This window comes from Mobula hypostoma, chromosome 6 (genome assembly GCF_963921235.1).
Source record: "Mobula hypostoma chromosome 6, sMobHyp1.1, whole genome shotgun sequence".
In the NCBI taxonomy this organism is placed as follows: Eukaryota; Metazoa; Chordata; class Chondrichthyes; order Myliobatiformes; family Myliobatidae; genus Mobula; species Mobula hypostoma.
Window position 1 is genome coordinate 193005874 of NC_086102.1, and position 23221 is coordinate 193029094.

At 45.2% G+C, this 23221-nt stretch overlaps 1 protein-coding gene across 3 annotated transcripts in view; it reads left to right on the plus strand.

Annotated features, from left to right (window-relative positions):
- Window positions 1–23221, plus strand: part of slc15a2 (solute carrier family 15 member 2) — a 243672-nt gene that overhangs the window by 62664 nt on the left and 157787 nt on the right. For all 3 annotated transcript variants that reach the window (XM_063052514.1, XM_063052516.1, XM_063052515.1), the window contains exons 6-7: window positions 11791–11890; window positions 22225–22315. In XM_063052514.1, the coding sequence (XP_062908584.1) occupies window positions 11791–11890; window positions 22225–22315 (191 nt within the window). The remainder of the gene's footprint in view (window positions 1–11790; window positions 11891–22224; window positions 22316–23221) is intronic.

Below are 23221 nucleotides of genomic sequence, written 5' to 3' on the forward strand. Positions count from 1 at the left end.
GTAACGACCATTATTGGTGTTTATATCCTAACTTGTTCATGCTTGCTCCTGCCCCCAAACATAATTATCCGATCCCTATGTACTTATTTACTTAATTTTATCATTTTTTATCCCTTACCCAAATCTTTTCCTTTACTTGTATTAATTCTCTATTTTCCAAACAAAAAAAGACAAAAACAGTAAACATTTAGACTAGGGGTGCTTACATTAGCAATATTACTGTGTTGATGAGAAGAGCAGTATAAATCATTAGGAGATTCATCTAAAGTCTGCTCGCATTGGGGTTATATATTCAATCCATTTATTCCAGATTTGGTAAAATTTTAATTTTGAATTCTCAGGGAGTAAGTCAACTTTTCCATTTTAAATATTTCCAAGATAATTTCGTGCCAATCTTCTAATGTAGGTGCTATTGGATTTAGCCACTTTCTAGTGATTGATTTCTTACTTGCCGAAGAACAGCATTTTCACATAAGTATCCCTCTTCTCCAGATGTGTAACGATGGTATGTAGAGTAGTGGCTATTGCATTGTTTATCAATTAGTTATGTCAATAGATGAATTGTAGGGGGTCCAGTTTGGGTGGTAGCAAGCTGCAGATGTAATCCTTGACCAGCCTCTCAAAGCATTTGCTTTCTTTTGAGGTGAGTGTGACAGGACGCAGTCGTTCAGGCATGTTTCCTTGGTCTAGGGAGGGACATTGGTGCATAATTTGAGGCAGGAGGGCACTCTATATGGGGAGAGGGAGAGGTTAAAGATGTTAGTAAACACTCCTGCCAGTTGTGCTGTGCACATCCTGAGCTCTCGCCCTGGGATGCCGTCCGGTTCCACAGCCTTGCGACTGTCTACTCGGTGGAAATATTTGCGTACCTCAGCCTCAGAAATGTCCAGGTTGCAGGTTAGAAACATAGAAACATAGAAAACATACAGCACAATACAGGCCCTTCGGCCCACAAAGCTGTGCTGAACATGTCCCTACCTTAGAACTACCTAGGCTTTACCCATAGCCCTCTATTTTTCTAAGCTCCATGTAGCCATCTAGGAGTCTCTTAAAAGACCCTATCGTTTCCGCCTCCACCACCGCCGCCGGCAACTCATTCTGTGCACTCACCACTCTTGCGTAAAAAAACTCACCCCTGCCATCTCCTATGTGCCGACTTCCAAACACCTTAAAACTATGCCCTCTCGTGCTAGCCATTTCAGCCCTGAGGAAAAGCCTCTGACTAACCACATGATCAATGCCTCTCATTATCCTGTACACCTCTATCAGGTCACCTCTCATCCTCCGTCGCTCCAAGGAGAAAAGGCCGAGTTCACTCAACCTATTCTCATAAGGCAACATCCAGGCAATCCAGGCAGTCCCCAATCCAGGCAACATCCTTGTAAATCTCCTCTGCACCCTTTCTCTGGTTTCCATATCCTTCCTTTGTGTGGGCACGTGGCCAAGTGGTTAAGGCATTGGACTAGATACCTGAAGGTCGTGAGTTCGAGCCCCAGCCGAGGGAACGTGTTGTGTCCTTGAGCAAGGCACTTAATCACACATTGCTCTGCGATGACACTGGTGCCAAGCTGTATGGGTCCTAATGCCCTTCCCTTCGACAACATTGGTGTCGTGGAGAGGGGAGATTTGCAGCATGGGCAACTGCTGGTCTTCCATACAACCTTGCCCAGGACTGCGCCCTGGAAAGTGAAGACTTTCCAGGCGCAGCTCCATGGTCTCGCAAGACGAACGGTTGCCTTTTATTACATCCTTCCTGCAGTGAATCCTGTAGTAACCAATTTCCCCTGGGATCAATAAAGTATGACTGTGACTATGACTATGACTATGACTAGTGAGGCGACCAGAATTGAGCACAGTACTCTGAACAGGGTCCTATATAGCTGCAACATTGCCTCTTGGCTCTTAAACTCAATCCCACTATTGATGAAGGCCAATACACCGTATACCTTCTTAACCACAGAGTCAACCTGCGTAGTAGCTTTGAGTGTCCTATGGACTCAGAACCCCAAGATCCCTCTGATCTTCCACCATTAATGTTACATTCTGCCATCATATTTGACCTACCAGAATGGACCACTTCACACTTATCTGGGTTGAACTCCATCTGCCACTTCTCATCCCAGTTTTGCATCCTAACAATGTCCTGTTGTAACCTCTGACAGCCCTCCACACTATCCACAACACCCCCAAGTTGTAGCAGTAGCCTTCCTCAGAGGCTCAGAGTTGGCGACATTGAACCGAGCGTAAAAGCAATTGAGCTCATCTGGGAGAGAGGCTGCGATGTTGGCGGCACGACAATGTTTGGCTTTGAAGCCTGCGATGGTATGCAACCTCGCCACAAGTCACGTGTGGATCTTTGTGGATCTTGATTCAGACTTCTCCCTGTGTTGTTGTTTTGCAGCCTTGATAGCTTTACGCAGATCATAGCTGCTTTTCTTGAGCTCTAGATGATCGACAGCGATGTAAGCTCCATGTTGCACTGTAAGTGCTGCTCTCATGGAACTATTGATCCAGGGTTTCTGGTTCGGGAAGACCCTGACCGATTTCAGGGGGACAACATCGTCGATGCACTTCCGTATAAAGCACGTGATTCCATCAGTGAACTTGGAGGCATCCTCATCATGGAAGACATTCCAGTCAACATCACTGAAGCAGTCCTGCAGCATGGCGACCGACTGTTTGGACCAACAGTGGACAGTTTCATCTACGTCCACCTCTTGTTTCAGCTTCTGCCTGTACATCAGCAAAAGCAGGATTGAAGAGTGGCCTGATTTTTCCAAAGCTGGGCAAAGGAGAGCTTTGTAAGCGTTGTGGAAGGTAGTGTGGCAGTGGTCAAGTGTGTTATCTCCACGAGTGCCCACCTGGATGTGCTGACAAAACTGCGGAGAGACTTTCGTCAGCGATGCTCGATTAAGGTCACTGGCGATGGTGAAAGCAGCCACTGGGTGTGTAGTCTCATACAGTTCCTTGAGAGCCGGGTCAGTATCAGCCTGCGGCGGAATGTACACCTATGTTCTGTTCAGGGTGTCAGATGTGGGATACCCAGGAGACTTCCAGCCTCCCTGATGGCCACATCTGCACCAGGTGCATCGAGGTGCAGCTCCTTAGAGACCGAGTTAGGGAACTGGAGCTGCAGCTCGATGACCTTCAACTTGAGAGGGAAAGTGAAGCAGTGATAGACAGGAGCTACAGGGAGGTAGTCATCCCAAGGCTGTAGGAGACAAATAAATGGGTGACTGTCAGGAGAGAAGGGGGAAGTCAGATAGTGGAGAGCACCCCTGTGGCCTTCCTCCTCAACAATAAGTACTCCATTTTGAGTACTGTTGGGGGGGGATGATCTACCTGGGGAGGCAACAGCAGCCGTGCTTCTGGCACTGAGTCTGGTCCTGTGATTCAAAAGAGTAAAGAACTGAAGAGAATGGCAACAGTAATAGGGGACAGATGGTGATTCTGTGGTCATGAAAAGGAAACACGGATGGTAGTTTACTTCCCAGATGCCAGGGTCTGCAATGTTACTGAACGCGTCCACAATATCCTGAAAAGAGAGGGTGAGTAGCCAGAAGTCATGGTATATAGTGGTACGAATGACATAGGTAGAAAAAGGGAGGAGGTCCTGAAAAAAGAATACAAGGAGTTTGGAAGGAAGCTGAGAAGCAGGACCTCAAAGGTAGTAATCTTGGGATTGCTGCCTGTGCCACGCAATAGTGAAGCTAGGAATAGAATGAGGTGGCAGATAAATGCGTGGCTGAAGAATTGGAGCAGGGTAGGGATTCAGACTTCTGGATAATTTGGACCTCTTCTGAGGCAGGTGTGACCTGTTGCACTTGAATTTGGGGAGGGCCAATATTCTTGCGGGCAGGTTTACTAGAGCTGTTGGGAGTGGTTTAATATAATATGGCAAAGGGGTGGGAACCAGTCTGACAGAGCTGAGGATGAGATAGCAAGTAGATGATGAGTGTAACATGAATGTAAGGAAGGACAAGCCAATGAGTTACAGCTGAAGAACACCACTGATCACTGGCATTCTTGTGGGAACAAGTATTCCTGATGTGAGGAAGCGAGTGGGACCCTGTAAGGAGAGAATTGGAGAGAGTTTTCTGAAAACCTTGTCCATTCACTCGCTGTTCAGAGCTGTTTTTGAGAAAGTGCAAGCCCATCCTAGGCTGGATGATAAGTACGTTGAATGACATTGGATGTGTGGAACATCCAGTACAAACCCATCCTGTTACAGCCTGGGGAAATTGTTAGAGTGACAGGAATCTCCAAATTTCCTGAAATGCCTGATGCCAAAGACCTGTCTTAAATATATGTGTGACATGAAGAAAGAATTGCAAAAGGCTTATGAACCAGCAAAGCTCTCTGCTACCAAGCAGAATCAAGGAAACAAGAGGAGATATGATCAAAAGATGAGGTTCTCCCAACTGATGCCTGGAGACAGAGTGCTCATAAGGAATTTGGGGCTACCAGGGAAGCATAAGTTGGCTGACCATTGGTGGCTACACCTTACATAGTGGAGAGTCAGATGTCAAATGTTCCAGTTTTCTGGGTAAAGCCAGAAGGCAGGAATGGGACTGTCAGAATTCTCCATCTGAACCCCCTTTTACATCCAGAACAGGAGGTACATGTTGACCCAGATCCTGGCATGCACTCTACACCTCATAAGAGGATTTTGCACTGAAGTGGGAGAACAGAAAGGCAATCAATGGAGAGACTGCTGAATGCTGTATGGACTGGCATAAGTTACCTTATGCTAACTCCCCAGTAATTGATTCTCGAACCTCCCCACGTTCACTCGGATATAGTGGGGGGAGCTAGCAGTGGACAGGCAGACCTGCAGCTGGAAAATGAAGGGAAGCTGGGCTCTAAATTGGGGAAGAATCTGAGCTCAGGCAAGCAGCAGGGAGACCTAAATTGCCGGAAAGCACGAGTAATGGATGTTTTCATTCCTCACTGCCTCCTGTTTTCACCTATCACTTGTGTTTCTCTCTCTCCCCCTCACCTTTTAAATCTACTCCTCAGCGTTTTTTCTCCAGTCCTGCCAAAAGGTCTTGGCCAGAAATGTCAATTATATTCTTTTCTATAGATGCTGCCTGGGCTGCTGGGTTCCTCCAGCATTTTGTGCGTGTTGCTTGAATTTCCAGCATCTGCAGATTTTCTCTTGACTGTGTTATTAATGATGGGTTGGTAAATTTCAAAGTCATGAGGACATGACAATTTTTGGTGAGGGGAGAGTGTAATGCCCTGGTTAAGATTTTACTGTTAATGTTGTGGGGTATTTCATTCAATGGTTTTCTGTAGAAGCGGAGTGTTTTGCTGGTAGTGTTTGGATTACTGTTAAAGATAGCCAGAAGCTTTTTAGAACATAGAACATAGAACATAGAATAGTACAGCACAGTACAGGCCCTTCGGCCCACAATGTTGTGCCGACCCTCAAACCCTGCCTCCCATATAAGCCCCCTCCTTAGATTTCTCCATATACCTGTCTAGTAGTCTCATAAACTTCACTAGTGTATCTGCCTCCACCACTGACTCAGGCAGTGCATTCCACGCACCAACCACTCTCTGAGTAAAAAACCTTCCTCTAATATTCCCCTTGAACTTCCCACCCCTTACCTTAAAGCCATGTCCTCTTGTATTGAGCAGTGGTGCCCTGGGGAAGAGGCACTGGCTATCCACTCTATCTATTCCTCTTATTATCTTGTACACCTCTATCATGTCTCCTCTCATCCTCCTTCTCTCCAAAGAGTAAAGCCCTATCTCCCTTAATCTCTGATCATAATGCATACTTTCTAAACCAGGCAGCATCCTGGTAAATCTCCTCTGTACCCTTTCCAATGCTTCCACATCCTTCCTATAGTGAGGTGACCAGAACTGGACACAGTACTCCAAGTGTGGCCTAACCAGTGTTTTATAGAGCTGCATCATTACATCGCGACTCTTAAACTCTATCCCTCGACTTATGAAAGCCAACACCCCATAAGCTTTCTTAACTACCCTATCCACCTGTGAGGCAACTTTCAGGGATCTGTGGACATGTACCCTGAGACCCCTCTGCTCCTCCACACTACCAAGTATCCTGCCATTTACTTTGTACTCTGCCTTGGAGTTTGTCCTTCCAAAGTGGACCACCTCACACTTCTCTGGGTTGAACTCCATCTGCCACTTCTCAGCCCACTTCTGCATCCTATCAATGTCTCTCTGCGATCTTTGACAATCCTCTACACTGTCTACAACACCACCAACCTTTGTGTTGTCTGGAAACTTGCCAACCCACCCTTCTACCCCCACATCCAGGTCGTTAATAAAAATCAGAAAAAGTAGAGGTCCCAGAACAGATCCTTGTGGGACACCACTAGTCACAATCCTCCAATCCGAATGTACTCCCTCCACCATGACCCTCTGCCTTCTGCAGGCAAGCCAATTCTGAATCCACCTGGCCAAACTTCCCTGGATCCCATGCCTTCTAACTTTCTGAATAAGCCTACCGTGTGGAACCTTGTCAAATGCCTTACTAAAATCCATATAGATCACATCCACTGCACTACCCTCATCTATATGCCTGGTCACCTCCTCGAAGAACTCTATCAGGCTTGTTAGACACGATCTGCCCTTCACAAAGCCATGCTGACTGTCCCTGATCAGACCATGATTCTCTAAATGCTTATAGATCCTATCTCTAAGAATCTTTTCCAACAGCTTTCCCACCACAGACGTAAGGCTCACTGGTCTATAATTACCCGGACTATCCCTACTACCTTTTTTGAACAAGGGAACAACATTCGCCTCCCTCCAATCCTCCGGTACCATTCCCGTGGACAACGAGGACATAAAGATCCTAGCCAGAGGCTCAGCAATCTCTTCTCTCGCCTCGTGGAGCAACCTGGGGAATATTCCGTCAGGCCCTGGGGACTTATCTGTCCTAATGTATTTTAACAACTCCAACACCTCCTCTCCCTTAATATCAACATGCTCCAGAACATCAACCTCACTCATATTGTCCTCACCATCATCAAGTTCCCTCTCATTGCTGAATACCGAAGAGAAGTATTCATTGAGGACCTCGCTCACTTCCACAGCCTCCAGGCACATCTTCCCACCTTTATCTCTAATCGGTCCTACCTTCACTCCTGTCATCGTTTTTTTCTTCACATAATTGAAGAATGCCTTGGGGTTTTCCCAGAGCTGAAATGATTAACACAAGATTTTAAGATGCTTGGAAGTAGGTACAAGGGGGATATTCGAGGTAAGTTTTTCAGACAGAGAGTGGTAGGCGCATGGATGCACTGCCGGCAACAGTGGTAGAGGCAGATACAATAAGGTCTTGTAAGAGACTCTTAGATAGGTACATGGAGCTTAGAAAAATAGAGGGCTATGCGGTAGGGAAATTCTAGGAAGTTTCTAGAGTAGGTTACATGGTCACACAACAATGTGGGCAGAAAGGCCTGTAATGTGCTGTGTTCTATGATAAGGGGTTGTGATGTTCATGCTTAGGAATATAATGTTATTCAATCAGGATGGTGGAATTGGGAAAAGATTCGAGAGAATGCTGGGCAGAGAAGTTTTTGTGACGGACACTGGGATGGGTCAAGGTCTTTTTGGCGGGAGATGGAAAGAGAAGAAGCTCGAGAGAACCAGCCATAGGATATGATCCAACAGGAATGCACGATTCAATGGAATCCAAGGTGGGAAATCCTACTGTTGATCTGTAATAGGAGTTGGTGCCATCAGTACATTGGACACATCAGCTTTTGGAAGATATAAGCCTCCAACCTGTTCACATTTGATTGTATTAAATTATGATGGACTCTTTCGTTTTTTTTCTTTTTTTTCTTTCTTCTTTAATAACCATAAGACCATAAGACCATAAGACAAAGGAGCAGAAGTAGGCCATTTGGCCCATCGAGTCTGCTCCGCCATTTTAGCATGAGCTGATCCATTTTCTCCTAGTTAGTCCCACTCCCCTGTCTTCTCACCATAACCCTTGATGCCCTGGCTACTCAGATACCTATCAATCTCTGCCTTAAATACACCCAATGACTTGGCCTCCACTGCTGCCCGTGGCAACAAATTCCATAGATTCACCACCCTCTGACAAAAAAAATTTCTTCACATTTCTGTTCTAAAGGGCGTCCTTCAATCCTTAAGTCTTGCCCTCTCATACTAGACTCCCCCATCATGGGAAACAACTTTGCCACATCCACTCTGTCCATGCCTTTTAACATTCGAAATGTTTCTACGAGGTCTCCCCTCATTCTTCTAAACTCCAAGGAATACAGTCCAAGAGCGGACAAATGTTCCTCATATGTTAACCCTCTCATTCCCGCAATCATTCTAGTGAATCTTCTCTGTACCCTCTCCAACGTCAGCACATCCTTTCTTAAATAAGGAGACCAAAACTGCCCACAGTATTCCAAGAGAGGTCTCACCAGTGCCTTATAGAGCCTCAACATCACATCCCTGCTCCTATACTCTATTCCTCTAGAAATGAATGCCAACATTGCATTTGCCTTCTTCACTACTGACTCAACCTGGAGGTTAACTTTAAGGGTATCCTGTACGAGGACTTCCAAGTCCCGTTGCATCTCAGAACTTTGAATTCTTTCCCCATTTAAATAATAGTTTGCCCGTTTATTTTTTCTGCCAAAGTGCATAACCATACACTTTCCAACATTGTACTTCATTTGCCACTTCTCTGCCCATTCTTCCAATCTATCCAAGTCTCTCTGCAGACTCTCCGTTTCCTCAGCACTACCAGCCCCTCCACTTATCTTCGTATCGTCAGCAAACTTAGCCACAAAGCCATCTATTCCATAACCTAAATCGTTGATGTACAATGTAAAAAGAAGCGGCCCCAACACTGATCCCTGTGGAACACCACTGGTAACCGGCAGCCAACCAGAATAGGAACCCTTTATTCCCACTCTCTGTTTCCTGCCAATCAGCCAATGCTCTATCCACGTATGTAACTTTCCAGTAATTCCATGGGCTCTTATCTTGTTAAGTAGCCTCATGTGTGGCACCTTGTCAAAGGCCTTCTGAAAATCCAAATATACAACATCCACTGCATCTCCCTTGTCTAACCTACTGGTAATTTCCTCAAAAAATTGTAATAGGTTTGTCAGGCAGGATTTTCCTTTAAGGAATGGTCGGCTATGTGTGGAACCAAAGGAAATGGGGGAGATTTTTGGAATATACCTGTCTTGCATATTCCTCATTTCTTGCATAAACTCCAGCCACTGCTGCTCTGCTGTCTTTCCCACCAGTGTCTCTTTCCAGTCAACTTTGGCCAGTTCCTCTCTCATGCCACTGTAATTTCCTTTACTCCACTGAAATACCGACACATCAGATTTCGGCTTCTCTTTTTCTAATTTCACAGTGAATTCAATCATGTTATGACCTCAATCTCTCCAATCACCTCCGGTTCATTACACAATACCCAATCCAGTACAGCCGATCCCCTAGTGGGCTCAACAACAAGCTGTTCTAAAAAGCCATCTCGCAGACATTCTACAAATTCTCTCTCTTGAGATCCAGTGCTGACCTGATTTTCCCAATCTACTCGCATGTTAAAATCCCCCACAATTATCATAACACTGCTCTTCTGACAAGCCTTTTCTATTTCCAGTTGTAATTTGTAGTCCACATCCCTGCAGCTGTTTGGAGGCCTATAAATAACTGCCATCAGGGTCCTTTTACCCCTGCTATTTCTTAGCTCAACCCATAAAGATTCTGCACCTTCCGATCCTATATCACCTCTTTCTAATGATTTAATATCATTTCTTACCAATAAAGCCACGCCTTCCCCTCTGCCTACCTTCCTATCCTTCCGATACACCGTGTATCCTTGGACGTTCAGCTCCCAGAGACATGCATCCTTTAGCCAGGTCTCAGTGATGGCCACAATATCATACCTGCCAATCTGTAGCTGTACAACAAGATCATCCACCTTATTCCTTATGCTGCGTGCATTTAAGTACAACACCTTAAGACCAGTATTTGATACTTTTTGCTTTGATTACACTGCAACTTTATTGCACTGCAACTCATCCCAATGGCTACAAATTTCCCCCATCACTTGCCTGTCTTTCCTGACATCTTTACTGCTCACTATCTTAGATTTATTTCTGTTTTCCCCTTCCTCCGCTCTATCATTCTGGTTCCCATCCCTTTGCCAAATTAGTTTAACCCTCCCTAACAGCTCTATTAAACTTTCCCGCCAGGATATTGGTCCCCTTCGGGTTCAGGTGTAACCTGTCCTTTTTGAACTGGTCATACTTCCCCAGAAAAGATCCCAATTATCCAAGAATCTGAAGCCCTGCCCCCTACACCAGTCTCTCAGCCACGCATTTATCTGCCTGATCCGACTACTCTTGCCCTCGCTAGTACGTGGCACAGGTAGCAATGCCGGTTTGGTTTGGTAGCAAAAACGGTTTGGTTTAGTTGACATTCATAAATATACTCTCTTTATAATTGTATGCAGTGTACGATCTGTAATTTCTTGCCGATGGGCAATTGCATGGGAAGCAGTAGTTACATAGTATTCAATCATATTGGAGTTTGGGTGGGCAAGACATCCCAACTTCCAGGGTTTGGTGGGACTCAAGTCATATCGATCCTAGATGTACCGAGTCTGGGAGAGGTGGTTTTCTCACCACCGAGTCCAGTGGCTGTTAGCGAGGGGCTAATGAGCCGCATCTCCAGAGAAGCCTGGTCAAAAGGAGTATCAAGTGTATAAAAAAGTAGTGACTCGCTTTATTCTTCTGCATGACAATGGGACTTGGTTTAAATCATTCCGATTATGTATGTTCCTGGTAATTCTACTGTTTTTCTTAATTCTCCCTCCACCATACCAGAGGTTATTCATCCAGATTGGATGTACGTAGCTATGAAGGTCTGATCACATGATGCAGAAACAGGTGACATTTAATAACCATCATGTACGTATAGTACCTTTACCACAAAATTACTAGGTTCTCTTCTGGTGAGAGATGCTTCCAACATTTGTCAGGAAAATGAACATCTTGTGGATGAGTTTTACCCACAATACTTTGCATCTTACTGTTGTTCTGTATGACAATAATTAAAATGCTTTGCTTCGAAGTCTATCTCCAACAATAATGCTTTTGTTTTCTTGAGTTATTTTATGGAATCTAGACATTGTTGGCATCCAGGAATTTGTTACTCGGCTATACTGTCCAGAGCAAGTGGTAATGCTGCAGTCTTATTAGTGAAGGCAATCCCAAGTACTGTTGTGGAGGGAGCACTGACTTTTGGACACAACAACAATGAAAGACCAGGATCTACAGTGCCTATAAAGTGTATTCACCCCTCTTGAAAGTTTTAGACCATAAGATACAGGAGTAGAGTTGGCCATTTGAGGCTGCTCTGCCATTCAATCCTGGCTGATCCTTTCTTCCCCTCCTCAGCTCCACTCCCCAGCCTTAGGCTTCTTAGGTTTCTTAGATACTCAAACCATTTCATCTAGCACCAACAATCACTCCATGGTGAAAGTCACGTAAATCACATTTTCCCCCATTCTGATGTTTGGTCTGGACAACAACAGAACCCCTTAATGATAGCTGCATGCTTTTTTGCATTGAGCTGCTGCCACATAATTGGCTGATTTAATATTTGTACTAACGAGCAGGTGTACCTCGTAAAGTGGCCACTGAGTATATTTTGAAAGCAGAGATCTTCACAGTTTGGCCATTATAACTGCAAATCGCACTCAGTATTTGCAGGAGGTAATGTCAATTCCTTTAAAATACAACAAATTTCTTTTGTTCACAGGGTCTTGTCTATTTTGGGTCTCTTCCTTATTGCAGTGGGTACAGGTGGAATCAAGCCCTGTGTAGCAGCTTTTGGTGGCGACCAGTTTGGGGACGACCAGGTATGTGAGGCATTCTGTGATCGACCAGTTTGAGGAGGACCAGGTGTGTGGGGCATTCTGTGATCGACCAGTTTGAGGAGGACCAGGTGTGTGGGGCATTCAGAGATTGACCAGTTTGAGGAGGGTCAGGTGTGTGGGGCATTCAGAGATCGACCAGTTTGAGGAGGGCCAGGTGTGTGGGGCATTCTGTGATCGACCAGTTTGAGGAGGACCAGGTGTGTGGGGCATTCAGAGATTGACCAGTTTGAGGAGGGCCAGGTGTGTGGGGCATTCTGTGATCGACCAGTTTGAGGAGGGTCAGGTGTGTGGGGCATTCTGTGATCGACCAGTTTGAGGAGGACCAGGTGTGTGGGGCATTCAGAGATTGACCAGTTTGAGGAGGGCCAGGTGTGTGGGGCATTCTGTGATCGACCAGTTTGAGGAGGGTCAGGTGTGTGGGGCATTCTGTGATCGACCAGTTTGAGGAGGGCCAGGTGTGTGGGGCATTCAGAGATTGACCAGTTTGAGGAGGGTCAGGTGTGTGGGGCATTCTGTGATCGACCAGTTTGAGGAGGGCCAGGTGTGTGGGGCATTCAGAGATTGACCAGTTTGAGGAGGGTCAGGTGTGTGGGGCATTCTGTGATCGACCAGTTTTTAGCCAATAAGACCAAAAGATATCAAAGCAGAAATAGACCACTCTGCCCATTGAATCTGCTTCACCATTTGATCATGGCTCGTATATTAATCCTCTGAGCCCCATTCTCCTGCTTTCTCCCAGTAATCTTTGATGCCCTTATTAACCAAGAACCTATCAACTTTTGCTTTAAATATATCCAATGACTCGGCCTCCACAGCTGTCTGTGGCAATGAATTCCACAGACTCACCACCCCCTGGTTGAAGGAACTCCTCCTCATCTCTTCTCTAAATGGATGTTCCTCTATTAATGTGTGCCCTCTGGTCTTAGGCCCCCACACTACAGGAAACATCCTCTCCACAGCCACTCTATCTAGGCTTTTCAATTTTTGATAGGTTTCAATGAGACCCCCCTTCATTCTTCTAAAGCAATCAAACACTCCTCATTTCTGGGATCATTGTTGTGGACTACCTTTGGACTCTCTCCAGTGCCAGTACATCCTTTCTTAGATAAGGGGCCCAAAACTGCTCACAATGGATTAACACATTGATGTTAAAGTTGCAGTCTCTGGGACTAAGGGAGGTTAGTTGAGCTGGATCCTGGGATCTGCCTGTATCCAGTTGAAATTTGTTTGGTAATTATAGAAACCTAGAAACAGAGAAAATAGGTGCAGGAGTAGGCCATTCGGCCCTTCGAACCTGCACCGCCATTCAGTATGATTATGGCTGATCATCCTACTCAGAATCCTGTACCTGCCTTCTCGCCATAACCCCGATCCCTTTAGCCACAAGGGCCATATCTAACTCCCTCTTAAATATAGCCAATGACCTGGCCTCAACTGTTTCCTGTGGCAGAGAATTCCACAGATTCACCACTCTCTGTGTGAAGAAGTTTTTCCTGATCTCGGTCCTAAAAGGCTTCCCCTTCATCTTTAAACTGTGACCCCTCGTTCTGGACTTCCCCAACATCAGGAACAATCTTCCTGCATCTAGCCTGTCCAATCCCTTTAGAATTTTATACGTAATTTTTTTATAAATTAACATTGTTTTTAAAAAGAACAATAGAAACGGAATTGTGTTTATTGTCACAGAGATAAATCATGAAATTTATTGTTTAGGTGCATCAGTATAATGCAGGCATAACGACTTACATTAAGTTACAAAAACATTAAATACACATGTAGCATGAAAGTGGAATAGTGATATAGTGTTCAGGGATGAACTATTCAGAAATCTGATGACAGAGGGAAAGAAACACACAAAATGCTGGAGGAACTTAGCAGGCCAGACAGCATTCTATAACAGTCGATGTTTTGAGCTGAAACCCTTAGGCAGGACTGGAGAAAAAAAGCTGAGGAGTAGATTTAAAAGGTAGGGGGAGTGGAGAGAGAAACAACAGCTGATAGGTGAAACTTTGAGCGGGAGGGATGAAGTAAGGAGCTGGGAAGTTGATTGGTGAAAGAGACAGAAGGCTATGGATGAGAAAAAAGGATGAAGGTGCACCTGAGGGAGGCGATGGGCAGGCAAGGAGATGAGGTGAGAGAGTGAAAAGGGGATGGGAAACGGAGAAGGCAAGAGGGTGGGTTTGAGAAAACGATGTTCATGCCATCAGGTTAGAGTCTACCCAAAAGGAATATAAGGAGTTGTTCCTCCAACCTGAGTGTGGCCTCATCACGACAATGGAGGAGGCCATGGATAGACATATCAGAATGGGAATGGGAAGTGGAATTAAAATGAGTGGCCACTGGGAGATCCTGCTTGTTCTGGCAGACGGAGCGTAGATGCTCGGTTAAGTGGTCTCCCAATCTACGTCAGGTCTTAGTGATGTCATACCAGGAGCACCAGACAGTAAATGACCCCAACAAACTCATAGGTGAAGTGCTGCCTCACTTGGAAGGACTGTTCAGGGAACTGAATGGTAGTAAAGGAGGAGGTGTAAAGGCAGGTGTAGCACTTGTTTTGCTTGCAAGGGTAAGTGCCAGGAGGGAGATCAGTGGGGAGGTATGAATGGACAAGGGAGTGATGTAGGGAGCGATCCCTGTGGAAGGCAGAAAATGAGAGGGAGAGATGAGCTTGGTGGTGGGATCCCCTTGGAGGTGACAGAAGTTTCAGAGAATAATGTGCTAGACGTGGAGGCTGATTGGGTGGTAGGTGAGGACAAGAGGAACTCTTTCCCTGGTAGGGTGGCAGGAAGATGGGATAACAACAGACGTGTGTGAAATGGGAGAGATGCAGTTGTGGGCAGCATTGATGGTGGAGGAAGGGAAGTCTCTTTCTTTGTAAAAGGAGGGCATCTCCTTCATTCTAGAATGAAAAGCCTCATCCTGAGAGTAGATGTGGCAGAAATGGAGGAAATGAAAGAAGGGGATGGCGTTTTTACAAGTAACAGGGTGGGAAGAGGTATAGTCCAGGTAGCTGTGAGAGTCCGTGGGTTTGTAATAGACATTGGTGGATAAGCTGTCTCGGGAGATAGAGACAGTGAGATTGAGAAAGGGGAGGGAGATGTCAGAAATGGACCAGGTAAATATGAGGGCAGGCATCAGTTGGAGGCAAGCAACACACATCAAAGTTGCTGGTGAACGCAGCAGGCCAGGCAGCATCTCTAGGAAGCGGTACAGTCGACGTTTCAGGCCGAGACCCTTCGTCAGGACTAACTAAAAGAAGAGTTAGTAAGAGATTTGAAAGTTGGAGGGGGAGGGGGAGATCTGAAATGATAGGAGAAGACAGGAGGGGGAGGGATGGAGCCAAGAGCTGGACAGGTGATAGGCAAAGGGGATATGAGAGGATCATGGGACAGGAGGCCCAGGGAGAAGGAAAGGTGGGGGAGGGACCCAAAGGATGGGCAACGGGTATAGTGAGAGGGACAGAGGGAGAAAGAATGTGTGTATGTAAATAAATAACGGATGGGGTACGAGGGGGAGGTGGGGCATTAGCGGAAGTTAGAGAAGTCAATGTTCATGCCATCAGGTTGGAGGCTACCCAGACAGAATATAAGGTGTTGTTCCTCCAACCTGAGTGCGGCTTCATCTTTACAGTAGGGGAGGCCGTGGACAGACATGTCAGAATAGGAATGGGACGTGGAATTAAAATGTGTGGCCACTGGGAGATCCTGCTTTCTGTGGCGGACAGAGCGCAGGTGTTCAGCAAAACAGTCTCTCAGTCTGCGTCGGGTCTCGCCAATATATCAAAGGCCACATCGGGAGCACCGGACGCAGTATATCACCCCAGCCGACTCATCCCATTCCCATTCTGATATGTCTATCCACGGCCTCCTCTACTTTAAAGATAAGTTCCGCTAAGCAGAGGAGAGTGATGGTGGTGGGGAACTGGATAGGTCTGGTGTCCAGAAGGAAACGGAGGCTTCGAGGCCTTCCTGGTGTGGGATGGAGGTGTATAGGGACTGGTGTGGGAGACAATGGCCTGGTGTTCCTTAGTTTGAGGGGTAAGTAAGAGAAGGTGTCTGAGAGTTGGCCCTGGGCCTCGGCAAGATAGAGGTCAGTACTCCAGACTACTATTGCACCTCCCTTGTCTGCGGGTTTGATGGTGAGGTTAAGATTAGTGTGGAGGGAAAGGAGGGCAGAGCATTCTACTAGTTGAGTGTGTGTCTTCAACCTCCTGTACCTCCTCCCTGGAGGTGGAAGAGAGCATGTCTTGGGCGGGGGGGGGGTGCGGTGGGGGTATTTCTTAATCAGAATCAGGTTTATTATTAGTGTCTAAATTCTGACTATCATTGTTGTGTATACTTCGCCATTATCTGGCTTTCATCTGTACTTGAGACACCAGTGATGACAGATGCTGCAGTGCAGAGATTTAAAAAAACAAGCTTTTGGAGGAACTCTGCAGGCCTGGAAGCATCTGTGGCCAGCTGTTCATTTCCCTACGCAGATGCTGTCTGAGCTGCTGAATTCCTGGTATACATTGCATTGCCGAACTGCACAGTGTGAACTAGGTTTGGGATAAAGAGTATCTATTACTTTTGGCGTTTACACTGTTGAGTAACTGTTGTTCCCACTGCTTTGACCAGTTGTGATACACATTGCTTGGCTGTGTTACATTGACCAGTTGTTGTATACATTGCTTGGCAGTGTTACATTACGTTTACCAATTAGCTCATTCTGTTGCAAGATGCATTGGCTGAGTTTAACGGACTCAACACAGACTGAGTTAGGTTAGACTTTTCACTGATCAGCCTGGTGGCCCTTCTTTAACTTGGTCTGGCGTACATTGGTCTGTTGTGCACTGACTTGGTCTGGTGTGCAGTGAAGAGCCCAGATGAGTATGTAATACATTGAATTAGAATCAATCAAGTTTATTGGCACAAACATGTCATGAAATTTGTTGTTTTGCAGGAACAGAACTTTAGAATACATAACGGACACTTTAAATTACAAAAGGAAATTAAATAAGTAAATAAAGAGTAAAAGTAGTGAGATAGTGTTCTTGGGTTCACTGCTCATTCAGAACTCCATTGGCAAAGGGGAAGAATCTGTTCCTAAAACAGTGAGTGTTTGTCTTCCAGCTCCAGTACCTCCTCTCTGATGGTAGTAATGAGAAGAGGGCATGAACTGGTGGATGGGGATCCTTAATGTTGAATACCACCTTTCTGGCGTATCACATTTTGAATATGTACTCGATACATATCTAGTGCCCATAATGGAACTGTTTGAGTTTACAACTTTCAGTAGCTTTTCCTGATTTTGTGCAGTGGCCCCTCCATACCAGACAGAGATGCAACCAGTTAAAATGTTCTCTGTGGTAAATTCGTAGAAATTTGCTAGTTTATCATAATTATAAGATATTAGATTAGATTATGAGGACACACAGTCCTCTTTTATTGTCATGTAATAATGCATGTATTAAGAAATGATACAATGTTTCTCCAGAATGATATCACAGAAACACATGACAAACCTACTGAAAAACTGACAAAAACCACATAATTATAACATATAGTTACAACAGTGCAAAGCAATACTGTAATTTGATGAAGAACAGAATATGGGCACAGTAAAAAGTCTCAAAGCCTCTCGAAAGTCCCATCATCTCACGCAGACGGTGAACCTCCAGCGCTGCAAACTTGTCGATGCAGCATCCTGGAAGCATCCGACCACAGGATTGGCATGTGTTCCTTCGTCTTACCCTTCCTGAAGTCCACAATCAGCACTTTCGTCTTACTGACGTTGAGTGCCAGGTTGTTGATGTAACACCACTCCACTAGTTGGCATATCTCACTCCTGTACACCCTCTCGTCACAACCTGAGATTCTACCAACAATGGTTGTATCATCAGCAAATTTATACTGTAGATGATATTTCAGCTATGCGTAGCCACATAGTCATATGTATACAGGGAGTAGAGCAGTGGGCTAAGCACACACCCCTGAGGTGCACCAGTGTTGATCATCAGTGAAGAGGAGATGTTATCACCAATCTGCACAGATTGTGGTCTTCTGCTTAGGAAGTTGAGGATCCAATTGCAGAGGGAGGTACAGAGGCCCAGGTTCTGCAACTTCTCAATAAGGATTGTGGGAATGATGGTATTAAATGCTGAGCTATAGTTGATGAACAGCATTCTGACATAGGTTTTTGTATTGTCCAGGTGGTCTAAAGCCATGTGAAGAGCCATTAACCTACTGTTGTGATAGGCAAATTGCAATGGGTCCAGGTCCTCGATGAGGCAGGAGTTCAGTCTAGTCATGACCAACCTCTCGATGCTGTAGATGTGAGTGCTACTGGGTGATACTCATTAAGGCAGCTCACGTTATTCTTCTAGGGCATTGGTATAATTGTTGCCTTTTTGAAGCAAGTGGGAACTTCCACCTGTAGTAGTGAGAGGTTGAAAATGTCCTTGAATACTCCTGCCAGTTGGTTGGCACAGGTTTTCAGAGCCTTACCAGGTACTCCATCGGGACCTTCCCTCTTATGAGGGTTCACTCTCTTTAAAGACAGCCTACCGTTGGCCTCTGAGACAGCGGGTTACAGAGTCATCAGGTGCTGCAGGGTTCTTCACAGCTTTAATTGTGTTCTCCCTTTCAAAGTGGGAATAGAATGTGTTGAGTTCATCTGGTAGTGAAGCATCACTGCCATTCATGTTATCGGGTTTTGCTTTGTAGGAAGTAATGTCTTGCAAACCCTGTCAGAGTTGCTGTGCATCCGATGCCACCTCCAACCTCATCCAAAATTGTCCCTTTGCCCTTGAAATAGCCCTCCACAAATCATACCCGGTTTTCTGGTACAGGCTCGGGTCACCAGACTTGAATGCCACAGATCTAGCCTTCAGTAGACAATGTACCTCCTGGTTCATCCACGGCTTTTGGTTTGGGAATGTACAGGAAGTCTTTGCAGGCACACACTCATCCACACAGGTTTTAATGAAGTCGGTAACAGCTGTAGCATACTCATCCAGATTTGAAGTTGAATCCCTGAATACAGTCCAGTCCACCGATTCAAAGCAGTCCTGTAGGCGCTCCTGTGCTTCCCTTGTCCAAACCTGGTTCTGCAGTCTTCAGTCTCTGCCTATACTCAGGGAGTAGAAGTACAGCCAGGTGATCAGACTTCTCGAAGTGAGGGCGTGGGATATCATGGTAAGCATTCTTAATGGTGGTGTAGCAATGGTCCAGTGTGTTGTTTCCTCTGGTATTGCAAGTGATCTGTTGATGGAAATTGTTTGGTAGTTTTTTCAGACTGGTCTGGTTAAAATCTCCCAAAATGATGGTGAAGATGTTAGGGTGCGTTGTTTTGTGCATGTTGATCCCATTGCTCAGATCATCTAAAGCCTGATTGACATTGGCTTGAGGTGGAATGTATACTGCTACCAGAATGACTCCAGAGAACTCCCATGGTAGGTAAAAAGGACAGCACTTAACTGCTAGATATTCCAGGTCTGGTGAGCAGAATTGGGACAACACTGATATATTTGTGCACCAAGAGGAGTTGATCATGAGGCATACTGCAGCATGCAGCAGGAGGAGAAGATGGCGGCGCGACACAGCTTGCATGGCCACTCTGGTGAATGATATCTGTTATCTGTTAAGTAGGGTGCCGTGCACAATCCTAATTTGATGGAGACAGACATGAGAGAACAGAGGAACATCTGGAGAAACTTCTGAAATGCCTTTTCCGCTGATGTTGTTACTTTTTGATCCTGAATCTCCGGAGGGGAAGGCCCCGAATCCTCGGCTTTGCTTGTTGCTCGGCGGCCGGGACAGAGTCGAAGCGCTCGACAGAGATGGTGCTCAGTGCTCGGTGTCAAAGGGTTGGTCGGAGGCTTGAAGTTTTCAGACGGACTCAGTGTCAGCTGTGGTCAGGTGCTTCCAATGCATCGACAGTTGTCGGTGCCTGGAGGTTTATGGCAGAGAGAGTTTCTCCCTTCTACCGCCTGCTATCGGGACTATCGGGAGTCAATCAGAACCTTGAGACTTTTTTTTACTGTTCCCATGGTCTGCTTTTTATCAAATTATGGTATTGTTTTGCACTGCTGTAACTATATGTTATAATTATGTGGTCTTGTCAGTGTTAGTCTTTGGTTTGTCCTATTTTTTTTGTGATATCATTTCTTAATGCATGCATGCATTTCTAAATGACAATAAACGAGGACTGAGTGTCCTCATAATCTAATCTAATCTAATACTCCTCCACCTCTGCTTTTGAGAGACTCTATAGATCTATCCTAACAGTGTACAGTAAACCCGTGGATCTGAATAGCTGCTTCCGGTATGGATGGGGTTAACCAGGATTCTGTGAAACAAAGGACACAGACGGTCCTACTGTCCCTCTGATTCAGCACCCTATTTCTGAGGTCATCAGTTTTATTCACCAGAGACTGCACGTTTGCCAGCAAGATAGTCAGCATTGGGAGTTTAAAACCCTCATTTCCTTAAATGCACTTGTATTCCTGACCTGTGGCCTCATTTCCTCTGTATCCAAAGTGCTGTTCCTGATGTTGAGGGGGATGGCTGCAGAGGTACTCTGCACTGGCTCCAAAACCCCTTTTCCCTTCCTGATGGTCACTTAGGGTACATCCACACTATGCCGGATAATTTTGAAAACGAAACTTTTTCTCTTCGTTTTGACCTTCTGTCCACACTGAAACGGCGTTTTCATCCCCTGAAAACGGAGATTTTCAGGAACGATCTCCAGAGTGAATAAATCTGAAAAAGCCTAATATCCGTTGTAGTGTGTACGGGGTAAACGGAGAGATTTAAAAACACTGTCATGACAACACCACAACAACAATGCTTCTTCTGCTTCTGCTTGGTACTGCGCAAGCACTGCCGTATGGCTGTTATAACGCGCAGTGGGTGTGAACAGCGTGAGAGTTAAATTGTAAAGTGAGCTTTTTTGACTATTTAAAAACGCTGTCATGACGTGCCAGAACAGATGGACGCAGCACGGCATTTTGTTGTTTTCTTGGACACAACCACCTAACAATTTCAGAACAGACGGCAACGAGATTGAAGCCAGAAGGGTTAGAAATGTACTCACCAAATACTTTGACCCATAGCTTACTGAATAAATAAGTATACTCACTTTGCCCTGTTTTCTGTCCTTGCTTGTATGAAGGTGGTTCACCTATTTATCCAAGTACTTCTCTGACAATAGATGTGTAACAGCCTAATGTAACATTATATGGAAATACAAGATAACACTGATGCAGACGTTTTATGCATTTAACAAGGTGCTTTATTAATGCAACAGAGTTAGTCAGTTTTTCAATGTTCGTCGTCAGCCGGGTCATACTGTCCATGAACTCCCTGTTGGTTGCCTCCATACTCTCCAGTATTTGTTTTTTTTAGTTTTAAGTCTTCCTGCGCAAGAGCCAAGAGCAAGTCCTTTGAAGTTTTTCTACTCTGTAACTGGACAAACACGCACTAAGTATACCATTTCCTCTTCGCTTGTTTTCTGATGGTCCTGCGCGTGCCCAGTAGGAGGAGATTCGCCCAAATATCGGTCTAATGTGGACGGAGATGTATTGAAAAACGCTTAGTGTGGACGCCTGTCATTTTTACTCAAAACCAGCGTTTTCAGAATTATCTGGCATAGTGTGGACGTAGTCTTAGTTTCCTGTGCCTTGTACCTAGGGTGTAATTCCCTCTCTATATATCCTACCTATCACCACTTCAGTCTCCTGAATGATACGGAGTTCTTCCAGTTCCAGTTAATGTGGTTTGTTAGAAGCTGCAGCTGTAAGTATTTCTTACAGTTGTAGTCGTCTAGGACACTGGCTGTCTCCCTGCCTTCCCATATCCTGCAAGAGGAGCATTCTACTGTCTTGCCTGGCACCTCTACTGTCCTAGCTGAGCAGATATAAATCAGGGAAGGGCTTCCCTAAACTTTCCCTTCCTGAAGTCCACAATCAATTCTTTGGTCTTACAGACCTAAAGTGATTTCAACTGTCTCACTCCTGTACACTTCCTCACCATCTGAGATTCTACCAAGAACAGCTGTGTCAACGGCAAATTTATACTGTAGATGGTGTTTGAACTGTGCCTAACCACACAGTGATGGGTGTAGAGAGATTGGAGCAGTGGGCTACACACACATCCTTGAGGTGCAGGGGTACTGATTATCTGCAGGGAGATGTTATCGCTGATCCACAATGACAGTGGTCTCCCAATGAGTAAGTCAAGGATCTATTTAGTGGATTTGGTACATCATCTTGAATACTTTAACAAAGCACTGGATCACCTTATCATTCCTAACTTTTTGCTGTTACATTTCAGACCTTTGAGCGAAGAAGATTCTTTTCCTTCTTCTATCTGTCTATTAATGCAGGAAGCTTACTGTCTACCATCGTCACTCCCATACTTCGAGGTCAGTGTGGCATTGTATTTCTCCATAAGAATTGCATTTGTTCATTAATACATGTTCTCTTGGTGGTTACATGTAGGTTATTGGGCCAGATAGTGCTTGACCTAATTCAATCCTTGTCTGAGACGTCCACATCCTTACAGTCTTCAAGCTTCAGTTTTAGTTACAATCTCCTAATTGGAATCTGCTCAAAAGACAACACGTTCCACAACCCCATCCCAACAATATTTCTCAATCAATCGCTGACATGTATAAAAGCCAAGGAAAGGGCATATAAGTTAACAAAAGTGAGTGGGAAGTTGGATGATTGGGAAGCTTTTAAAATCCAACAAAAGACAACTAAAACAGCTATAAGAAGGGAGAAGATGAAATATGAGGGCAGACTAGCCAATAATATAAAGCAGGATACCAAAAGTTTTTACAGTTATATAAAGAGTAAAATGGAGGTGAGAGTTGATATTGGGGTACTGCTGAGGTAGTAATGGGGGACAAAGAAATAGCAGATGAACTTAATGGGTACTTTGCATCTGTCTTCATGGTGGAAGACACTTGCAGCGTGCCAGAGGTCCGTGAGTGTCAGGGAGCAAGAATGAATTCCATTGCTATTACAAAGGAAAAAAGTGCCAGGCAAACTAAAAGGTCTTACGGTGGGTAAGTCACATGGACTGGATCCCAGAGTCCTGAGAGAGGTTGCTGCAAAGATGATGGATGCATTGGTCATGATCTTTCAAGAATCACTTGATTCTGGCATGGTCCTGGAGGACTGGAAGATTGAAAATGTCACTCCACTCTTTAAGAAAGTAGGAAGGCGAAAGAAAGGAAATTATAGTCCAGTTAACCTAACCTCAGTGGTTGGGAAAGTGTTGGAGTCTATTATTAAGGATGAGGTTTCGAGGTACTTGGAGACTA